Genomic DNA, 17,184 nt, shown 5'->3' on the forward strand with positions numbered 1-17,184 from the left:
CTGTAAAATTTTACCTTCCATAAGTTATGTTCTCTTACACTTTCAGCTCAAGCTCTTGGACTCACAGAGGCAGTAAAAGTACCATACCCGGTGTTTGAATCAAACCCCGAGTTCCTTTATGTAGAAGGCTTGCCAGAAGGAATTCCCTTTCGAAGCCCTACCTGGTTTGGAATTCCACGACTTGAAAGGATTGTCCGTGGAAGTAATAAAATTAAGTTTGTTGTTAAAAAGTAAGTTCTCTTTGCCAATGTAGTCCTTTCTGGAATTAGAACAATCAAGGCATATTTCTATTTAAATTTTTTCTAGCTTCAGGTTATGGCTAAGGCTTTGAAGTCCATGATGGAAAGCGTAGCATTGAGCTACAGTCCTGGCCTTGTCCATTGCCTCCCATCCTTTAACTTGTCCTTGATTTTCTTCATCAGGACAAGGAGAGTTGTACCTGCCTCACATTGGTGGAGGTGAAGTTTGTTAAGGGATGCTGTGTTGTCTCTTACTATTGATAGATACTTGAGGGAAGGATGAAAGTGCTGATTTTTATGTGCTGTTATTCCTGGTTAAACTTATGGGCAACTGAATTTAAGTGATTAAGTTTCACATTTATATGTCTGCAGCATTTCAGTAGTTGAAGAAACTAAACTAGTGATAGCTAGTTTTCATTTTCATGAAAGAAGTCATTTACTCTTCATAAAATCATTTAGCAGGTATTTGTAGGAAGGAAAAGTGAATTTTTTTGGTCCATAATGGAAGAAACTATTGTTACATTACAGAGTTATCTTGTGGTCGCCTTTATAAAAAAACATTGGTCATCACAATTTTTACTAGCTGTGAAGACCAATATTATACTGGCCACTCTAATGTTTCTTGGTTTTTTCTCTAGACCTGAACTAGTTATTTCCTACTTGCCTCCTGGAATGGCTAGTAAAATAAACACTAAAGGTAAGAGATTATGTATACCTTCATTATACTTCAGTGCGTTAAAACATGCTGAGTTGTTGGCAGATATCTTTTGGGGGCTTTCGGTTTGTTTCTTTGCTTTTTAAGGTATTTCATTTAATGAACCCCCTCCTCCCTCTCCCTCCCTCCCTCCTCTCTGTCTCTTAAAAGTAAACATTTCATCGGCAGTTTCATGTTTGCAATCCTCCTTCATTCATGTTTCCACAGCTTTGTTGAGACTCATGTGGAGGATTACACTACCAGTTTAATTCTTCAGGTTTCTTTGAAAAGAGCCAAACTGTATGAATTCTAATACTCTGCTTTTATAAAGCATCTCCTTCGGGATTTTTTTACAATATGCAAAAGAAATTGTATGCTTACTTTACAGCTTTGCAGTCCCCGAAAAGACCACGAAGCCCTGGGAGTAATTCAAAAGTTCCTGAAATTGAGGTCACTGTTGAAGGTGAGGTTGCTCTGTGGCCCGTTCCTGTCTGCTCTCCAATTCACTAGTTAATCTGTTGCTTCTTCACTTTACTATTTATATTTTTATGCAGATGAGTTTTTATAAAACTTGTTTTAGGTGCAGAACACTTAACTGCAATAAAGCTAGATTTCTTTTTTTTTTTTTTTTTTTTTTTTAATTATTTTTGGGTGCATTGGGTCTTCGTTGCTGCGTGCGGGCTTTCTCTAGTTGCAGCGAGCAGGGGCTACTCTTCATTGCGGTGCAGTGGCTTCTCTTGTTGTGGAGCACGGGCTCCAGGCGCGCAGGCTTCAGTAGTTGTGGCTAGCGGGCTCTAGAGCGCAGGCTCAGTAGTTGTGGCGCACGGGCTTAGTTGCTTCAGGGCATGTGGGATCTTCCTGGACCAGGGCTCGAACCCGTGTCCCCTGCATTGGCAGGTGGATTCTTAACCACTGCGCCACCAGGGTAGTCCCAAAGTTAGATTTCTAAATGTTTCTAATTAACAATTTCAGTTGCAAGGTGATATTTCTCCATAGCCTCGCCACCACTTGTTACTTTCTGCTTTTTAGATAATATCCATCCTAATGGGTGTCCATTCCTTTTTATTGATGACTAGTATTTCATTGTGTGGATATACCATATTTTGTTTATTCATCAATTAATGAACATTTGGTTTATACTACTTCTTGCTATTTATGAGTAATGCTGCTCTGAACATTCGTGTACAAGGGCAGTGATGGGTTAATGAAAAATGGTTTTGACCTGCCTTCAGATTAACAGAGAATCTCTTTCTGTTGTCTTACCCAAGCCACAGAGGACCTTGTCCCACAGTAGCTTTCTTTTGCTTAACCAGGGCTATAAATAGACCCCAAATTTAATTTATATTTGTTAAAATACCACAAAATAGTTGTTAGTGGTTTAACACTAACTAATTTGAGTAGTAAAGAGCTGTGTCCATGTTCAGGGACTTTTTGTCAAGAGTGTGATAGCAAGGAGGGACTTTTTCTTTTTCCACCATACTAATGTTTTCTTTTAAATTATACATCATGCTTGTAAATGGATTTTTTTATTACTTTAAAAATCAAATTTATTGAGTACACTTTATACGTGATAAAATGCATACATTTTAATTGTACAGTTTGAGTTTTGAAAAACGTTTGTAGCACCGCTTTAGTCAATAGATAGAACATCTCCCTCACCCTAAAAGGTCTCCCACACGCTCCTTGGCAGTCACTCCCTCACAGGCCAGGCCACAGGCAACCATTGATCCACTTTTTGTCACCATGGAACACTTCTGCCTGTTGTAGAATTTCATATAAATGGAATCATGTTGTATCTTTTCTTTTTATGGTTGCCTTCTTTTACTTAGCACAGTGTTGTTAGATTTATACTTGCTGCATGTTTCAGTATTTCTTTTTATTGCTGAGTATTACTCCATTGTATGGATTCACCAGAATTAATTTATGCATTTATCAGTGGGCATTTGGGTTTATTTCCTGTCTTTGTCTAGTCAAGATGCTATATGAACATTTGTGTACAAAACATGGCGTATGCTTTCCTTCTCTTGAATAGATATTTAAAGTGGAATTTACTGGGTTTTTAACTTTCTAAGAAACAGTTTACTGAACTGATTGTATTGCTTTACACTTGTGCCAGGAATGTATGAGAATTCCAGTCGCTGCACGTCCTCACAGTACTTGATATTGTCATTCTTTTTATTTTAGCCGTTCTAGTGGGTGTGTAGTGTCATTTCACTTAAGCATAGACCAGAATGCCAGTTTTTTGATTTTTGAATTGCAAGTAGATATTTCAGTCAGCTTAATTCTGTCAGGTGACCACAAGTCTCTTCCTGTCTTGCCCTGTTACTATTAAAAGGCTGCTTTATGAACATGGAGTATAAAAAGAGATATTAGTTGAGTGATCTTAGTAGCCTGTTAAAGAAGTATGGTAATAGGATGTACTGAGTTCCTCTGTCTGGTTATTATACCTGCCAGGTCAACCAGGCTGCTAGATCCAGCTGGTCCAGAAATACTTTGCTTTTATCACTGTGCTCTTTAAGGAAGCTGTGGGGTTTTTATTCAGGAGTTTGAAGTAATTAAAGATTAGAATGTTGAATCTTGATATTTTATTTGATTTTGAGGCCATAGTCAGGCTTTTAATGGAAAACAACTGATAACCCATAACATTGTTTCTGTATATTACTAAGAATTCAAAGAAAGGATATGTCAGTGTCAGCTAGAGAATCCAAAGGAAAGCTCATGTTTTTCTTTCGGCCTTTGAACATAAACACGACTATAGTTGTATCTAAAGTCATGTTTATGTTCAAAGGCCGAAAGAAAAACATAAAAGGCAAACATAGGTAACCAGTGGCTTCAGAATGGCGTAATGAATCATTAAGTGAATTGAAAGTTCCTCAGATCAGCCAGAAAGCTAGATGTGTTTTGGGGGGAAATGCCTGATTATAGGGATGGAAGTAGGAAAATGGATGGAGGTCTGTAAAACTGACAGCAGTGGCTATTTTCATTGCAGAGTGCTTGTTTGTATACACACTGAACATAACTTTTCCAGCACAGGTTGGACTTCAAGAGCATGTCCTAGAGAAATCATGAGCAGTACTTAAGGATGACTGAATATATGTGCTGATTATGTTTTTTATTTATGTTTTTTAATTCTGTAGGCCCTAATAACAGCAACCCTCAAACCTCAGCTGTTCGAACCTCTACCCAGACTAATGGTTCTAATGTTCCCTTCAAGCCTCGAGGGAGAGAGTTTTCCTTTGGTAAATACGTGTTATGTTTTTCTTTATTTCATTATTTTAAATAAAAGGAGTCAGTAAAATATTTTACTAGTTGAATTGTTTTCTTTTTTTTTATTTGGTGAGTTAGTATATATTAGCAATTCAAGGCACAGATTATAGAGCCAGACTGAATTCAAATCTGGTGCCAGTACTTTATAATTCTGTGACCTTGAGCAGGCTGCTTAACGTCTCTGTGCCTCAGTTTCCTTATCTATGAGTGGGGATAACATTACTTCCTGTTCCATAGGGTTATTATGAAGATTATAAATACCAGATCATTTAAGGGGTAAAACTATATCTGGCACGTAGTAGATACTGAAATTGTTTTGGGGGGGTATTTTGGTTTTCTTTTTTTTTTTATTTATTCGTAGCCAACATATTAGTTAAATATGTTAATAAAACAGTTAAATAATGCATCAGGATTAGAGTAGTTATCAAGACATGCCTGTGTTTAAAACCTATGTATTTTTTATTTTGTATTGCTTAAAGATGCACAATAAAAGATGCAGAAGTTCTGCCATTGGATGTATACTAGTAACTATTACTAACATCTTAATCGCTCTTGGTTTTTTTATATGCAGAGGCCTGGAATGCCAAAATCACTGACCTAAAACAGAAAGTTGAAAATCTTTTCAATGAAAAATGTGGTAAGTTTATTTTGAAATACTATTAAAATATGAGGTAGCTTTTTTATAAAATAGAAAAATGTGAGCATAGTAAAATTGTTCAGCATTTAAATATTACTGTCATCAGAAGTGTGGGTTTTGCAGGCATGAATTTTATAATTTCTTCCACATTTCTGAGCACCAAGAAATTGAAGAAACTTTTCTAAAATTAATGTGATTTTTAAAAAAGAAAGGTTTTAGTAGCTGCAAAATGTAATTTAAAATGCATTTTTTAAAAAAGGTTTAGTTTTTTGGGCTTCCCTGGTGGTGCAGTGATTGAGAGTCCGCCTGCCGATGCAGGGGACGCAGGTTCGTGCCCCGGTCCGGGAGGATCCCACATACCGCGGGGCGGCTGGGCCCGTGGGCCATGGCTGCCGAGCCTGCGTGTCCGGAGCCTGTGCTCTGCAACGGGAGAGGCTGCAGCAGTGAGAGGCCCGCATACCGCAAAAAAAAAAAAAAAAAAAAAAAAAGGTTTAGTTTTTTTTAAAGTTATAAATATGAGAACCAGTAAATGTGTTTTGTTTTTTTAGGTGAAGCTCTTGGCCTTAAACAAGCTGTGAAAGTGCCGTTTGCATTATTTGAGTCTTTCCCTGAAGACTTTTACGTGGAAGGCTTACCCGAGGGTGTGCCATTCCGACGACCATCTACTTTTGGCATTCCAAGGCTGGAGAAGATACTCAGAAACAAAGCCAAAATTAAGTTCATCATTAAAAAGTAAGGAGATAAGATGAAACAAGATTGACCATGAGTTGATACAGTTTGATGCTGGGAGATGGCACATGGATTCAACTTTGGAGCTCAGCCAAACCTTAGGGTCAAAGAAGCTCTTTAAGCTGTACCTTTGTATATATTTTAAATTTTTCATAACTGGTCAAAAGAGGGAGGGCTATGGCTTATCAGGGGGATAACAACTTGATTTTGTGAAGTCTATGCATAGTGACATTTTTTTAAAATATAAATTTATTTTTATTTTTGGCTGTGTTGGGTCTTCATTGCTGTGTGCAGGCTTTCTCTAGTTGCGGTGAGCAGGGGCTACTCTTCGTTGCAGTGCGCAGGCTTCTCATTGTGGTGGCTTCTGTTGTTGCAGAGCATGGACTCTAGGTGTGCGGGCTTCAGTAGTTTTGGCACGTGGGCTCTGGAGCATAGGCTCAGTAGTTGTGGCGCATGGGCTTAGTTGCTCTGTGGCATGTGGGATCTTCCCGGACCAGGGCTGGAACCCGTGTCCCCTACACTGGCAGGTGGATTCCTAACCACTGCGCCACCAGGGAAGCCTCACAGTGATATCCTAATGGTTGATACTACTGGAGCCTAGGCAGTGGTTCAGTTTTTTTTTTTTTTTTTGCGGTACGCGGGCCTCTCCCTGCTGTGGCCTCTTCCGTTGCGGAGCACAGGCTCCAGACGCACAGCCTCAGCGGCCATGGCTCACGGGCCCAGCCGCTCCACGGCATGTGGGATCTTCCCAGACCTGGGCACGAACCCGTGTCCCCTGCATCGGCAGGTGGACTCTCAACCACTGCGCCACCAGGGAAGCCCAGTGGTTCAGTTTTATAAAGCCCTTTTATTTCTCCAGCTTGCAGAATATTTTAAATTTCTCTCCTGTTTGCTTGGAAATCTGTGAATTATGCCAGCACAATTGAAGTAAATGGAAATAATTAGAGTTAACAAAATACATTTGAAATGAATTGAAAGGAATTTTAGGTTTTATTTATTAAAGGTTACTTCTGAGTTGCCTAAGGATGCTGTCGAATAATCACAGCTGACATTGCCGACCATAATGTCCTCCCTCTGTACCTTCAGCCAGGTCTGTAGAGGCTAGGGCCCCTGCTTCTGCTTCCTAAGAGAGACAGTCTCTTGTGTTCAGGTGTTTACAGCCTGTCTTCTGTTTCCATGCTACCTGCATTCGGGTCTCTTCCTGTTTCCTTCTCCAGTCTAGCATTGACTCTTTCTAGGATATATTGAAATGACAGGAAGAAGCTGTTTATACTAGATGGGGCTGGGGTGGATGGTAAAATCACAATTATAATTAGTCTTTATATGTGTGTTCCTTTAGAGATCCATGTTACTTCTGTTCTTCCATTACTAAGAATGTGTATTTATAGAAAGTTGCTGGCTTTTAAAATCTCTTACTTGTTTAATTTTTAATGTTTTACTATTGGAATGTTAGCCCAAAAGTTTTTTCTCTTTTCTTGTTCTTAGGCCTGAAATGTTTGAGACGGCCATTAAGGAGAGCACCTCCTCCTCTAAGAGCCCTCCAAGTAAGCATTTGCTGCAGAAAACACGCTGTTAGACACTTACTTTGCAGCGCTAATTTAGAAAATCGTTAAAAGAGTGGCTACTGAGATAAAAGCAGGAAAGCTCATTCAAGGTTGGGGTTTGGACTAGTTTACGATTTTTAAGTTCTTTAATACCTAAGGGTCTCCACATATCTTGATGCTCTACGAAGCACCACAAGGAAGAGAAAAAAGTGCAAAACGTCTTTCAGGAAGCCTAATATCACAGAACAACAAAACATGTCATGAAAAGGAACAAAGTTGGGTTAAAATACTATCTTTTGTAGTCTGAATTGTAAGCACTTTATTAGGGAAGATCTGATTGCATTTGTATATGTTCTAATCTCGAGTTTCTGTTTTAAGGAAAAATAAATTCATCGCCCAGTGTGAATACTACTGCATCAGGTGTTGAAGACCTTAACATCATTCAGGTGACGATTCCAGGTATGATCTCTCTGCCTCAGTCGTAGTTTGTGGGGTTTCATGGATTTTGAATACACTGCACATTGTGTGTTGTCCCCACCAGCCCCTGCAGAAGTTATTAACCAAATACATCACCTTGTCAGTTTATCGCTAAACAGCTCTTGGCAGTTATGAGACTCAGCATGAGCTAAAACCTGTAGGCTACCCAGATGCCTAGTGTGTTGTTTAAAAAATTTGTATAAGACGGCAAGCAAAGCTCTTCATAACTGCAACATTGTCAGTTTGGTGTTATTATTAAATTGTTTGGTTAAATCATTTCAATCTTGATTCGATTTTTATTTTTTATTTTACTTTTTAAATAGGAGACAATCTATTTATTTATTTTTGCTGTGTTGGGTCTTCGTTTCTGTGCGAGGCCTTTCTCTAGTTGCAGCAAGCGGGGGCCACTCTACATCGCGGTGCGCAGGCCTCTCACTATCGCGGCCTCTCTTATTGCGGAGCACAGGCTCCAGACGCGCAGGCTCAGTAGTTGTGGCTCACGGGCCCAGTTGCTCCGCGGCATGTGGGATCTTCCCAGACCAGGGCTCGAACCCGTGTCCCCTGCATCGGCAGGCAGATTCTCAACCACTGCGCCACCAGGGAAGCCCTTGATTCATTTTTAAAAACATTCCAAAACCATAAAGTGAAGTTACATAAAGCACCTAAAAATTTATCTGGTATTAAAATCGCATTATTAAGTCACAACTTGCTCTTAACCTTTTTAGATGATGATAATGAAAGACTGTCAAAAGTTGAAAAAGCTAGACAGCTAAGAGAACAAGTTAATGACCTCTTCAGTCGAAAATTTGGTAAGTTTTGCATTTGCATAGTATAGCTTGCAGTAAGCAAGGAAATTTCGTCTCAATAAGATCTTAAAAGTAAATTATGCTCAGGTAGTTTTAATCTGTGCTTTTACAACACTCAACTAAGGTGCTAGGTTCATCTGTGCTTTTATGCCGTTTGTCTTGCTATAGGTGAAGCCATTGGTATGGGTTTCCCTGTGAAAGTTCCCTACAGGAAAATCACAATTAACCCTGGCTGTGTGGTGGTTGATGGCATGCCTCCTGGAGTGTCATTCAAAGCCCCCAGCTATCTGGAAATCAGCTCCATGAGAAGGATCTTAGATTCTGCTGAGTTCATTAAATTCACAGTCATTAGGTACGTGAGAGTTCCTTGCTTGGTCATAAGAATGAACCTGCAGATCATTGAGGCTGAGTCATCTTCCAAAATGTAGTCGTATGTAGTAAGTTTGCCATGTAATGAAATGAACTATAATGAAATTCTTTAGTTACTGTACTATTAGATTCTTTCTTCCTTGTGCTGACTCAGTTCTCTGGTTTTTAAGGCAGGGGATTGTTAGCACACCATGGCCTGTGGACCAGCTTCAGCCTGCCATCTGCTTTTATTTTAGTTTTATGTCTTATTATAACCCAGTCACATCCGTTTGTTTACATATCGTCTGTGGCTGCTTTCATATTGCAGTGGTAAAATTAAGTAGTTGGGACAGAGACAGTGTGGTCTACAAAGCTGGAAATATTTACTGTCTGGCCCTTTACAGAAAAATGCTGCCAGCCTCTGCCTCAGGCATCTCTTCACAGGCTTTGGATCAGACAGGGATTCAATACTAAGTCACTTCTGTTTCCTTGTCTGTCCAGTGAGATTGTAGTTGTTTCCTTTGAGAGTGTTAGCTCCTTATCCACAGAGTAGGAATGATGGTTACACCTGCCATCTAACAGCATTGTGAGAATTACAGTCTTTGATGTGTGCTTGTCACAGTAAGTCTTACGGTATCCTTTTGTCATCCACCTAAGCAGAAGTCCCAAGTGCCTTTCACTCTTTTCTTCCACCTCCCCAAACTTAGCTGTTATTAAATAACACCCATTCATTGTCAAGTTCCCACTGTCTGCATAGGACCAACACTCAGAAATAGCTAATGTATTACCTTCCCAAGGCTTTTTCCTCCTTTCACTACAATTACTCTGTTCCCTTTGCATTGTTCCTATTTTTTTCCCACCATCTTGATGTAGCATTTTCTAATAATGTGCCATATTAGTTATTCGTATATCTGTCTATAGATTAAAAAGTATAAGATTAAACAGTAGTGGACAGCTTTTCTCATTCTAGCACGTAAGTGACATGGGCTAAATGTTAGTTGAATAAACTGAATATACATGTAAGCTCTTGTAGAGTAGAAAAAAAAACTTGTACAATTTGTTTCTCTCTTTAGACCATTTCCAGGACTTGTGATTAATAACCGTGAGTATTTCTTGAAGTCTTTTTGTTTTTTCTCTTTTCTGGGATGTGAGAAGGGTGTGTGGGGGTGTGTGTGCGTGTGCGTGTGTGTGCACTTGCACGTACACTTACCTGAGAGTGTAACATTTTATTACTTCACCTACAGCAGTAATCATTCAAAGTCGTCATTTTAGCCCTCAGTGTGTGAGGCACCAGGCACTTTCTAGGTGTAAAACTGGGCAAGTTGCTTCACCTTTTTAAATCTCGGTTTACTTATTAGGAAAATGGTAATGATATTAGTACCCATTCTGGGAGTTTTAGAGCATTTTAAATGACACATTATGTGTCAGGCCTCTAAAACAGGGACCAGCAAGCTGCGGTCCGTGTAAATAAAGTTTTATTACAGCACTGCCAGGCCCATTTGCTTATGGCAAACTGGGCTGATGTGCAAAGCCTGAAATACTTACTGCCTCTTTGTAATAAAGTTTGTTGACCCCGACCCTAGTATGTGCTCAGTAAGCAAAATCTATATTTGTTACTCTTTTTACTACCACTGTTATTACTTTTACTATTAGTTTGTAATTACTGGGCTGGAAAAAATAAGTCTTTTAATGTGATTTAGCTACTTCTGTTAATATTTAGGCCTAGTGTCTTGGCAGCCACTGGGCCCTCAGATACTGTTGCATAAACAAGTGTAAGTGTTCTTCTAGTTCCCTGATGTTCGTATCAGTTTAAACAGTTTTTTTTTTTTTAGCAAAACTTAATTATGCTAGTATGTTTTATGTTCTTCTGTTAACTTTATTGTTAAAAAATTTCAAAAGTGAGAATTATCCTTAACTAATACCATTAGCATTTCAGTCTTTTTTCCAACTGGTATTATTCCAACTCTTTAAAATCCATCTGTATTGGGTATTCAATTGTATACTTTATTTGTTGGGAAAGTATTCAGGAGTTTTCAGTGGTCACTGAGCAGCTGAGCCTCGTGAGTTGCTGGTTTGTCCCCTGAGCTGAGAAATTGGGCCCCTGTTGTGCCTGCCCCCACCCCCCTGTTTGCTTCACACTATTTTTTTTTTTTTTTTTTTTTTTTTTTTTTTTTTTGCGGTACGCGGGCCTCTCACTGTTGTGGCCTCTCCCGTTGCAGAGCACAGGCTCGGGATGCACAGGCTCAGCGGCCATGGTTCACGGGCCTAGCCGCTCTGTGGCATGTGAGATCTTCCCGGACCAGGGCACGAACCCGTGTCCCCTGCATCGGCAGGCGGACTCTCAACCACTGCACCACCAGGGAAGCCCCCATGCTTCACACTATTGATGCTGTTCTGTGGCCACCACTCCTTCAGTGTCACGGATTTGGTTATATCTCTTCTGCCCCCAAGTTTCGAGTTTCACTTTATCACAAAATATATTTATTTGCTTTTTCCCCCAAGCCATGAGTTCTTTCTTTATAGAATCTGTTTTTATTATACTGTCTATCTTGGCCAAGTATGTTAGCATCTGGGGATGTCAGTAATGAATGAAAGAGAAGTAAACCTTGCTTCATAGATTTTCAGTCATCTTTGGCATTCAGCTTTAACTACACCCGGGAACTTTGTCATTTAAAGAAACCTCATGATAAGGTGTGGGGTTTTTTGGGGGGGAAAAGAATTTATTGATCCCAATTCATCTACCTTCTGTGTAATTTTTAATTTCAAAAGACACTGTATTTTATGCCTCCCTGCTCCTTTACCTTATGTTTAAAATGTTCAGTTTTGTTCTTTTCCTTGTGCCCTAGTCTATTATTATAGAATTTTATGGTAATTACTCTGAATTAGTTACTTTGATGGGACATACTAGAATTTTTAATATTTGTTCCCTTCTTGTCATAAGGAAAATAGTGCCTGTTATAGCAAAGTTGGAGCATCAGATTAGAGAATGTATGTAAAAAGTGCTTTTCAAATATAACAACATATCATTAAATTATTACTTAAATGAATCTGCTTTCTTTTCAGAGTTGGTTGATCAGAGTGAGTCAGAAAGCCCAGTGATCCAAGGTAAATTAAGCTTGGTAAAATATAGAAGTATTCCTACTTAGTCAATAAAACAGGTCACATAAATTGTGTGGCCTCACATGCTTACATTTACGTAACTTCAGGGAAAGTTAATTCCACAGCACACATGTACACACATATGCACACACTCGTGCACATGCAGACTTGTTTGCTTGGACTCCTTTGTCTGAAAGCCTATATAAGCTCAAGCCATAGGTCCTCATTGAGAACTGGACCACATGCCATTTGTTCCCACCGTCCCAGGTCAGGAACCCTGAGACCAGTGGCGAAGAATGCAGTTGTGGGGTGATGGGGGGAGAAGGTTGTTTTTTAACTTGGCTTCTTATGCCATTTGTTTCCAATGGTTGCTATAAACCAAAATTATGTTGGGCGGAAATGCATGCATTGTAGTTTTAAAAAGCCCTTAGAAACAAAGTGTTTAGGCCTGCTGTGTGATTCATTGAAAGTAACAAAAGGCTTTTATTAAAAGGGAGCCCACAGAAGAAAGGGGAAAAAGACAGAGAGAGAGAAACTCCTACTTTCATGTTAGAGCTGTGTTAATTAAGATTGTTATTTAAGGTTTCGATTGTGTAGGCAACTTTCACAGGTTTCAGAAAAGCAGGTTTTTGAGAGCCTGGCTGAGTAACGGTGTGTTTGATCCCAGGAATCTGGCTGCTGTCTCACCGAGACCTGGGCTTTGTGTACAATGTCTAGGGAGCTTTCTCCCTCTGGGCTCTTTAAATAACTGAAAGCAACTTTCGAAAAATGTTAAAGTAAAATCTTTATGTATTTCTCTTCAGAATCAGCCGAGCCAAGCCAGTTGGAGGTTCCTGCAACAGAAGGTAAAAAGAGTAGTCTGGTTGTCAGAAATTAAGGGCCAAAGACAAAGGATTAATTGTGTTTTTAACGCCGTTTAACTGGACCTGTATGGTAGTTTTGTTTCTGGGTGAACTGGATTTGTAGTTTATGCCCAGAAACATTGTGTTTAGAGATGACTCATGGGTTCTTTTCCTCCATTTTCCCCAAATGACTCTTAATGAATTCTGAAATAGTTGAATGACTGCTATATAACCTAGATATAGCTAGTGTGGGTCCTTTGCATGCATAATTAATAAGATGTTCGTTACTTTGAAAATCTAAGTAACAAAATTTAGAACTTACTGCTAGAGAACAGTCTTATCATTTTTAGTATCTTATAATTCCTATTAAGTCATTGTAATGAATAGTTTGGTATGAGTAGATTTGTAATTGAACAGATTTGCATTAATAGTACAGTTAATCGGTTCCCTTTTGTTTTACTTGATAGAAATAAAGGAGACTGATGGAAGCTCTCAAATCAAGCAAGAACCAGACCCTACGTGGTAGACCTCTTCCCTCCTAGGGTAAATCAGCTTCTGTGTCCAGGATGCCATGTGGTATCTATCTGAACCCACCTGCATATTCATAAGCTGAAGTGTTTTCCCTGCTTCAGTCATAAATGGTGCCCCCGCCTTCAGGGCACGTGAGGACAAAGTATAAGCATACTGGGTGGTTTGAGCTAGAAGGTTCAAGCAGATTTTCCTTGGATCAATATATGTCAGGCAAAGAAGGTAAAGCGCTTTGCCTCAAATGGAAAGTGTTTTGTTTCTAACCTATAGGTTAAATCTTGTCCTTGCCATTGGAGTTCACTGAGAGTCGGTATCAACAGACTGACTTTTTCCCCTAATCATAGTAACAGTATTTGCAGAGTCTGGCTGAGCTACACAATCCATTGTGCATCTTGCATAATTAAGTTATAAAGCCTGATCCAGTTATTCCAAACATCTTAAACTTGGCCAGGTTACTACCCAGGAGGGGCAGCTCTAGACCAGGAGTCAGTGAAACTTGGTTTTCATGTCATATTGAACCACACTAAGCCCCAGCTGTTGAATGTTTTCATGATAGTTAGAGGATACAGTTAGCTCTCATCTGTACCTGACACTCCAGAGACTTTTTTGGTCATGGAATTGGCCATGTACTGTCAGTCCATGGATTTAAGTGGTAATTAAGTTGAGATATTAGTGAATCATAAGTTCCTATAATCAAATTAACCTGTTTTCTTGTTTGTTTGTTTTCTCTCCTATTTTAGCTTAAAGTATCAGTGGGTGAGAAGAGCTTTTCGGACCTGTTACTGCCCCAAGCTGTGTAATATACTTGTATAACAGAAATACCTTCTATACAAACCTTTTTTTCTACTTTTAGATAGAAATGTCTACTTTTTCAGCAGTTCTGTGAATTGAATTAAAGAGCAGAGTGACTGTAGATTTGGAATGGCTGGTTTACTTTGGAATGTATTATAAGGATTTTACAGCAGTGCTGGAAAAACGACAGGGAAAATGACAGGGATGAATCTCATCAGATTTTTTACGTATTCAGCAGAGCCTTCAGCTGTGGTGTTTGTTTCCCAATCAAGTGAAGATCTCTCCTACTGGAACATCTCAGCTTCTGCAGTGAAGAAAATACCTGTGATAGTTCAGCTCTTTAGTTTTTCTATTTGAAAAATCACCTAATTGATCCTTTTGTTCACGGTTCTCCTTAATGACTGAGTGAACAGTTAGTATCTGTATATTTGACTAAACCTTTTCCTAAGCTCTCTATCATGGTTCATATGTTTTTTATCGTAATTAAAAATCAACCATCTGGATCACCTAACAGCCAGTAAGAGGTCAGTATCTCAGCGTGTGGCTTATCGATGGAGTACAGAGGACCTCTTCCATCCACATTTACTTTTCATCCAAATAAAATGCATGGTGTACCAGAAGTTTCAGATCAGGTATAAGTGTTTGGGCAAGCTGAATGACACTAAAGCCTCACTATCATGTAACCCATTGTGGTGTGGAATTCTTTGGAACACTATTCCAGCTTGGATCAGACTCAAGGGAGTTTCACTGCCTTCATTACTTAACAATTCTACTTGTAACATTGAGGCTCCAGTGTGGGGAGGGAGGGGTCAGTAAGCTGATCAGGCGCCCTCTGATATTCTGCGCCATTTGTAGGAGAATCTTACATGTGTTGAGATTTCACAAACAGTAAGAGTTGTAAAATACCAGCTATATGAAAAGCTAGAGTATGTGATGGCATAGAGTTTTCATTAGCTTTATCACAATATTCACGATGGAGAATTATATTACATGGTAGCAGAAATAGGCATTTTTATGTGTTGCTTATATTTTACCTCAAATTGTAGATATAGGGTAATAAATAAAATCCATCCATGCCTTTCACACACTAATTCATTTCTTTTTAAGGTGTTTTCATGACTGTGTGGGGAAACCTTGGGTGGCTCGGCGGAATGCAAGGCGAGGTTAGGTGGGCACGGTCCAGAGGCTCAGTCCCTTGTCAGGACACCACTGCTCACGGTGTGTCTGAGACCGCTGTGCCTCTGGGCTGAGCTGGGGCTGGAGCCCCCAGCTTTTTATCTGTGACATGCCAACTGTATGCAGCATACGCATGATGTTGGAGGTCAGAGTCCCTCCCCAGGTAGAGCCCGTATGTCAGCCCCTCCCCCGTGAAAACCACACACTGGCTCCAGGTCTTCTCTGTCCTCTCCACCATCACCCTCTGCCTCTCTTTTACCCTTACAAGTGTGACCTCAGGGAAAGCCAAACTGGTTTGTTCCTAACTTACCAACCGACATTAGGAGGAGACAGCTGCTGCAGTAGAGTCTCAGGGTTCCTTTCCCGTGTTCTTAAGGTGTTCACAGCCTGGCTGCCTCCACCCACGCTTCCCATCCCAGCCACTGGAGAACCGTAGTCATCCAAAGGCTGCTTTTAAAAGGAGTTAAGCTTGTGCATGTAACTCTTTAACAAAAAGTTTGCGGGAGCACAGACTTACAAGGAGATCTGTTTCCCAGTGTAAGTGTATACATCCAGTATGAAAATTCTGTATATATGCATACACACGTCTTTTGTTTTTATATATACTATTAGAAAGCTTTTTTAAAAAATATATATATATAAAGTTTCTTAACGTCTAGCAAGTGCATCCGTTTCTGTACTATGGACAACAGCACAGAACCAGTGCTGCGTCCTCCTTGTGGTGATACGCAAAAGGTTTAAGAATGCTGTCCTGTCCCATTCTGCCTCTCTTCTAAACAGGCTTATTGGTTCCTTTAAGAAATGTTGAACCTCAGGCAAGGGGTGCTGTTCCTGCATCTGTCTTTGAGTGGAAGAGCCTGGAGGTGGAATAAGTCATTTTTATTTATTAACTCACTGTCGTTTTAACATACCTCATTAACTCTCTGCTTCCCACAGTCGGGTATCTCAGTAAAGCCTTCCGTAGGACAGCATTGTTTCCTGGTGAGGTGACTGCCTTAGCAATTTGCCTCCTTACCTGCGATGGTCAGATTAGCCCTGGTTTCAGCATCATGGGCTTGTTTTAAAATGGCTGGAGTGTCGCCCTGGCCTGCTCATTCGGAGCCCGGGAACCGTGTACAAGACAAGCCTTCCACCGCCTGTGTTAGTGAACAGGTGGTGCATTCAGAAATGAGACAGTTGATAGATAGCGTGATTCTTCAGGGGGTGAGGGGTGTTAAAACTTGGCCACCAAGGTCTTCACTAGATCAGTAAGGACCGGACTGAAAAACAAATGACAGGTTACATAGGTCTCATCAGTAATTCTAATGTGTTTCTGGAACACATCCTGATTCCATGATAGTGATGGTTAAACCTTATTTTACCAGGAAGTGCAGCAGAATGACTGGGAACATAGGCCTTGTGACCAAATCCAAGCTCTGCTTCTGGACAGCTGTTATCTTCAGTAAATTGCCGACAGAAAAACGGTAGAACCAAAGAAATGTGTCCATCGCAGGATTGTATGAGTTAAACCCCGTTTGGTGGAGTTGGGCCAAGTGCTAACGACCCCGTGCCCAGCTCTGGGCCTTGGGTGGCGGGGAGAGCCGAGCTCTGTTCATGGGGCAGCCTCTGCCCTTGGGCAGTTGGCAGAGCTACTGTGGGCATGGCTGTCGGCAGTGCTGAGAGAAATCTGCATTTGCCCAGCCTGCCACCACTCAGACTGTGCAAGTGCACGTAAACTTACCCTGTTGAGCAGTCAGCACATCCTAAGAGACCTTTTTATCTTTTCATTGATCTAAATCATCTGTGATGCAGGAAGTGAGGTTAGGCTTATTCACTGTGCATTCACACCCTATGCCCAGGTCACCTTGGGATTTGAGAGATGAGGAAATAAAGACAAGAAATCAAGTCATTGGCACAGTCTTACCTCCGAGACTGAGGGACGAGACTGGGCCCGGGTCTGTAGCGCCCAGTGTCGCCAGGACAGAGCTGCCTACTATGGCAGGCAGCCAATGCCCCTTTGAAGTAGG

General features: G+C 40.4%; 1 protein-coding gene across 6 annotated transcripts in view; it reads left to right on the top strand.

Moving 5' to 3' along the window:
- The window catches only part of GTF2I (general transcription factor IIi), a gene marked incomplete at its 3' end in the record, with an annotated part of 98,599 nt that extends 83,506 nt beyond the window's left edge, over window positions 1-15,093 (top strand). For all 6 annotated transcript variants that reach the window (XM_082645464.1, XM_082645467.1, XM_082645465.1 and 3 more), the window contains 15 exons: window positions 47-230; window positions 878-936; window positions 1,322-1,396; window positions 4,071-4,172; window positions 4,772-4,837; window positions 5,386-5,569; window positions 7,052-7,110; window positions 7,489-7,569; window positions 8,313-8,396; window positions 8,562-8,745; window positions 9,815-9,843; window positions 11,805-11,846; window positions 12,644-12,685; window positions 13,150-13,225; window positions 13,951-15,093. In XM_082645464.1, coding sequence (XP_082501590.1) covers window positions 47-230; window positions 878-936; window positions 1,322-1,396; window positions 4,071-4,172; window positions 4,772-4,837; window positions 5,386-5,569; window positions 7,052-7,110; window positions 7,489-7,569; window positions 8,313-8,396; window positions 8,562-8,745; window positions 9,815-9,843; window positions 11,805-11,846; window positions 12,644-12,685; window positions 13,150-13,208 — 1,250 coding nt within the window. The remainder of the gene's footprint in view (window positions 1-46; window positions 231-877; window positions 937-1,321; window positions 1,397-4,070; window positions 4,173-4,771; window positions 4,838-5,385; window positions 5,570-7,051; window positions 7,111-7,488; window positions 7,570-8,312; window positions 8,397-8,561; window positions 8,746-9,814; window positions 9,844-11,804; window positions 11,847-12,643; window positions 12,686-13,149; window positions 13,226-13,950) is intronic.
- Window positions 15,094-17,184: the final 2,091 nt, after the last annotated feature.

The sequence above is a fragment of the Mesoplodon mirus genome (assembly GCF_964341445.2).
Source record: "Mesoplodon mirus genome assembly, chromosome: 15".
Classification (NCBI taxonomy): Eukaryota; Metazoa; Chordata; class Mammalia; order Artiodactyla; family Ziphiidae; genus Mesoplodon; species Mesoplodon mirus.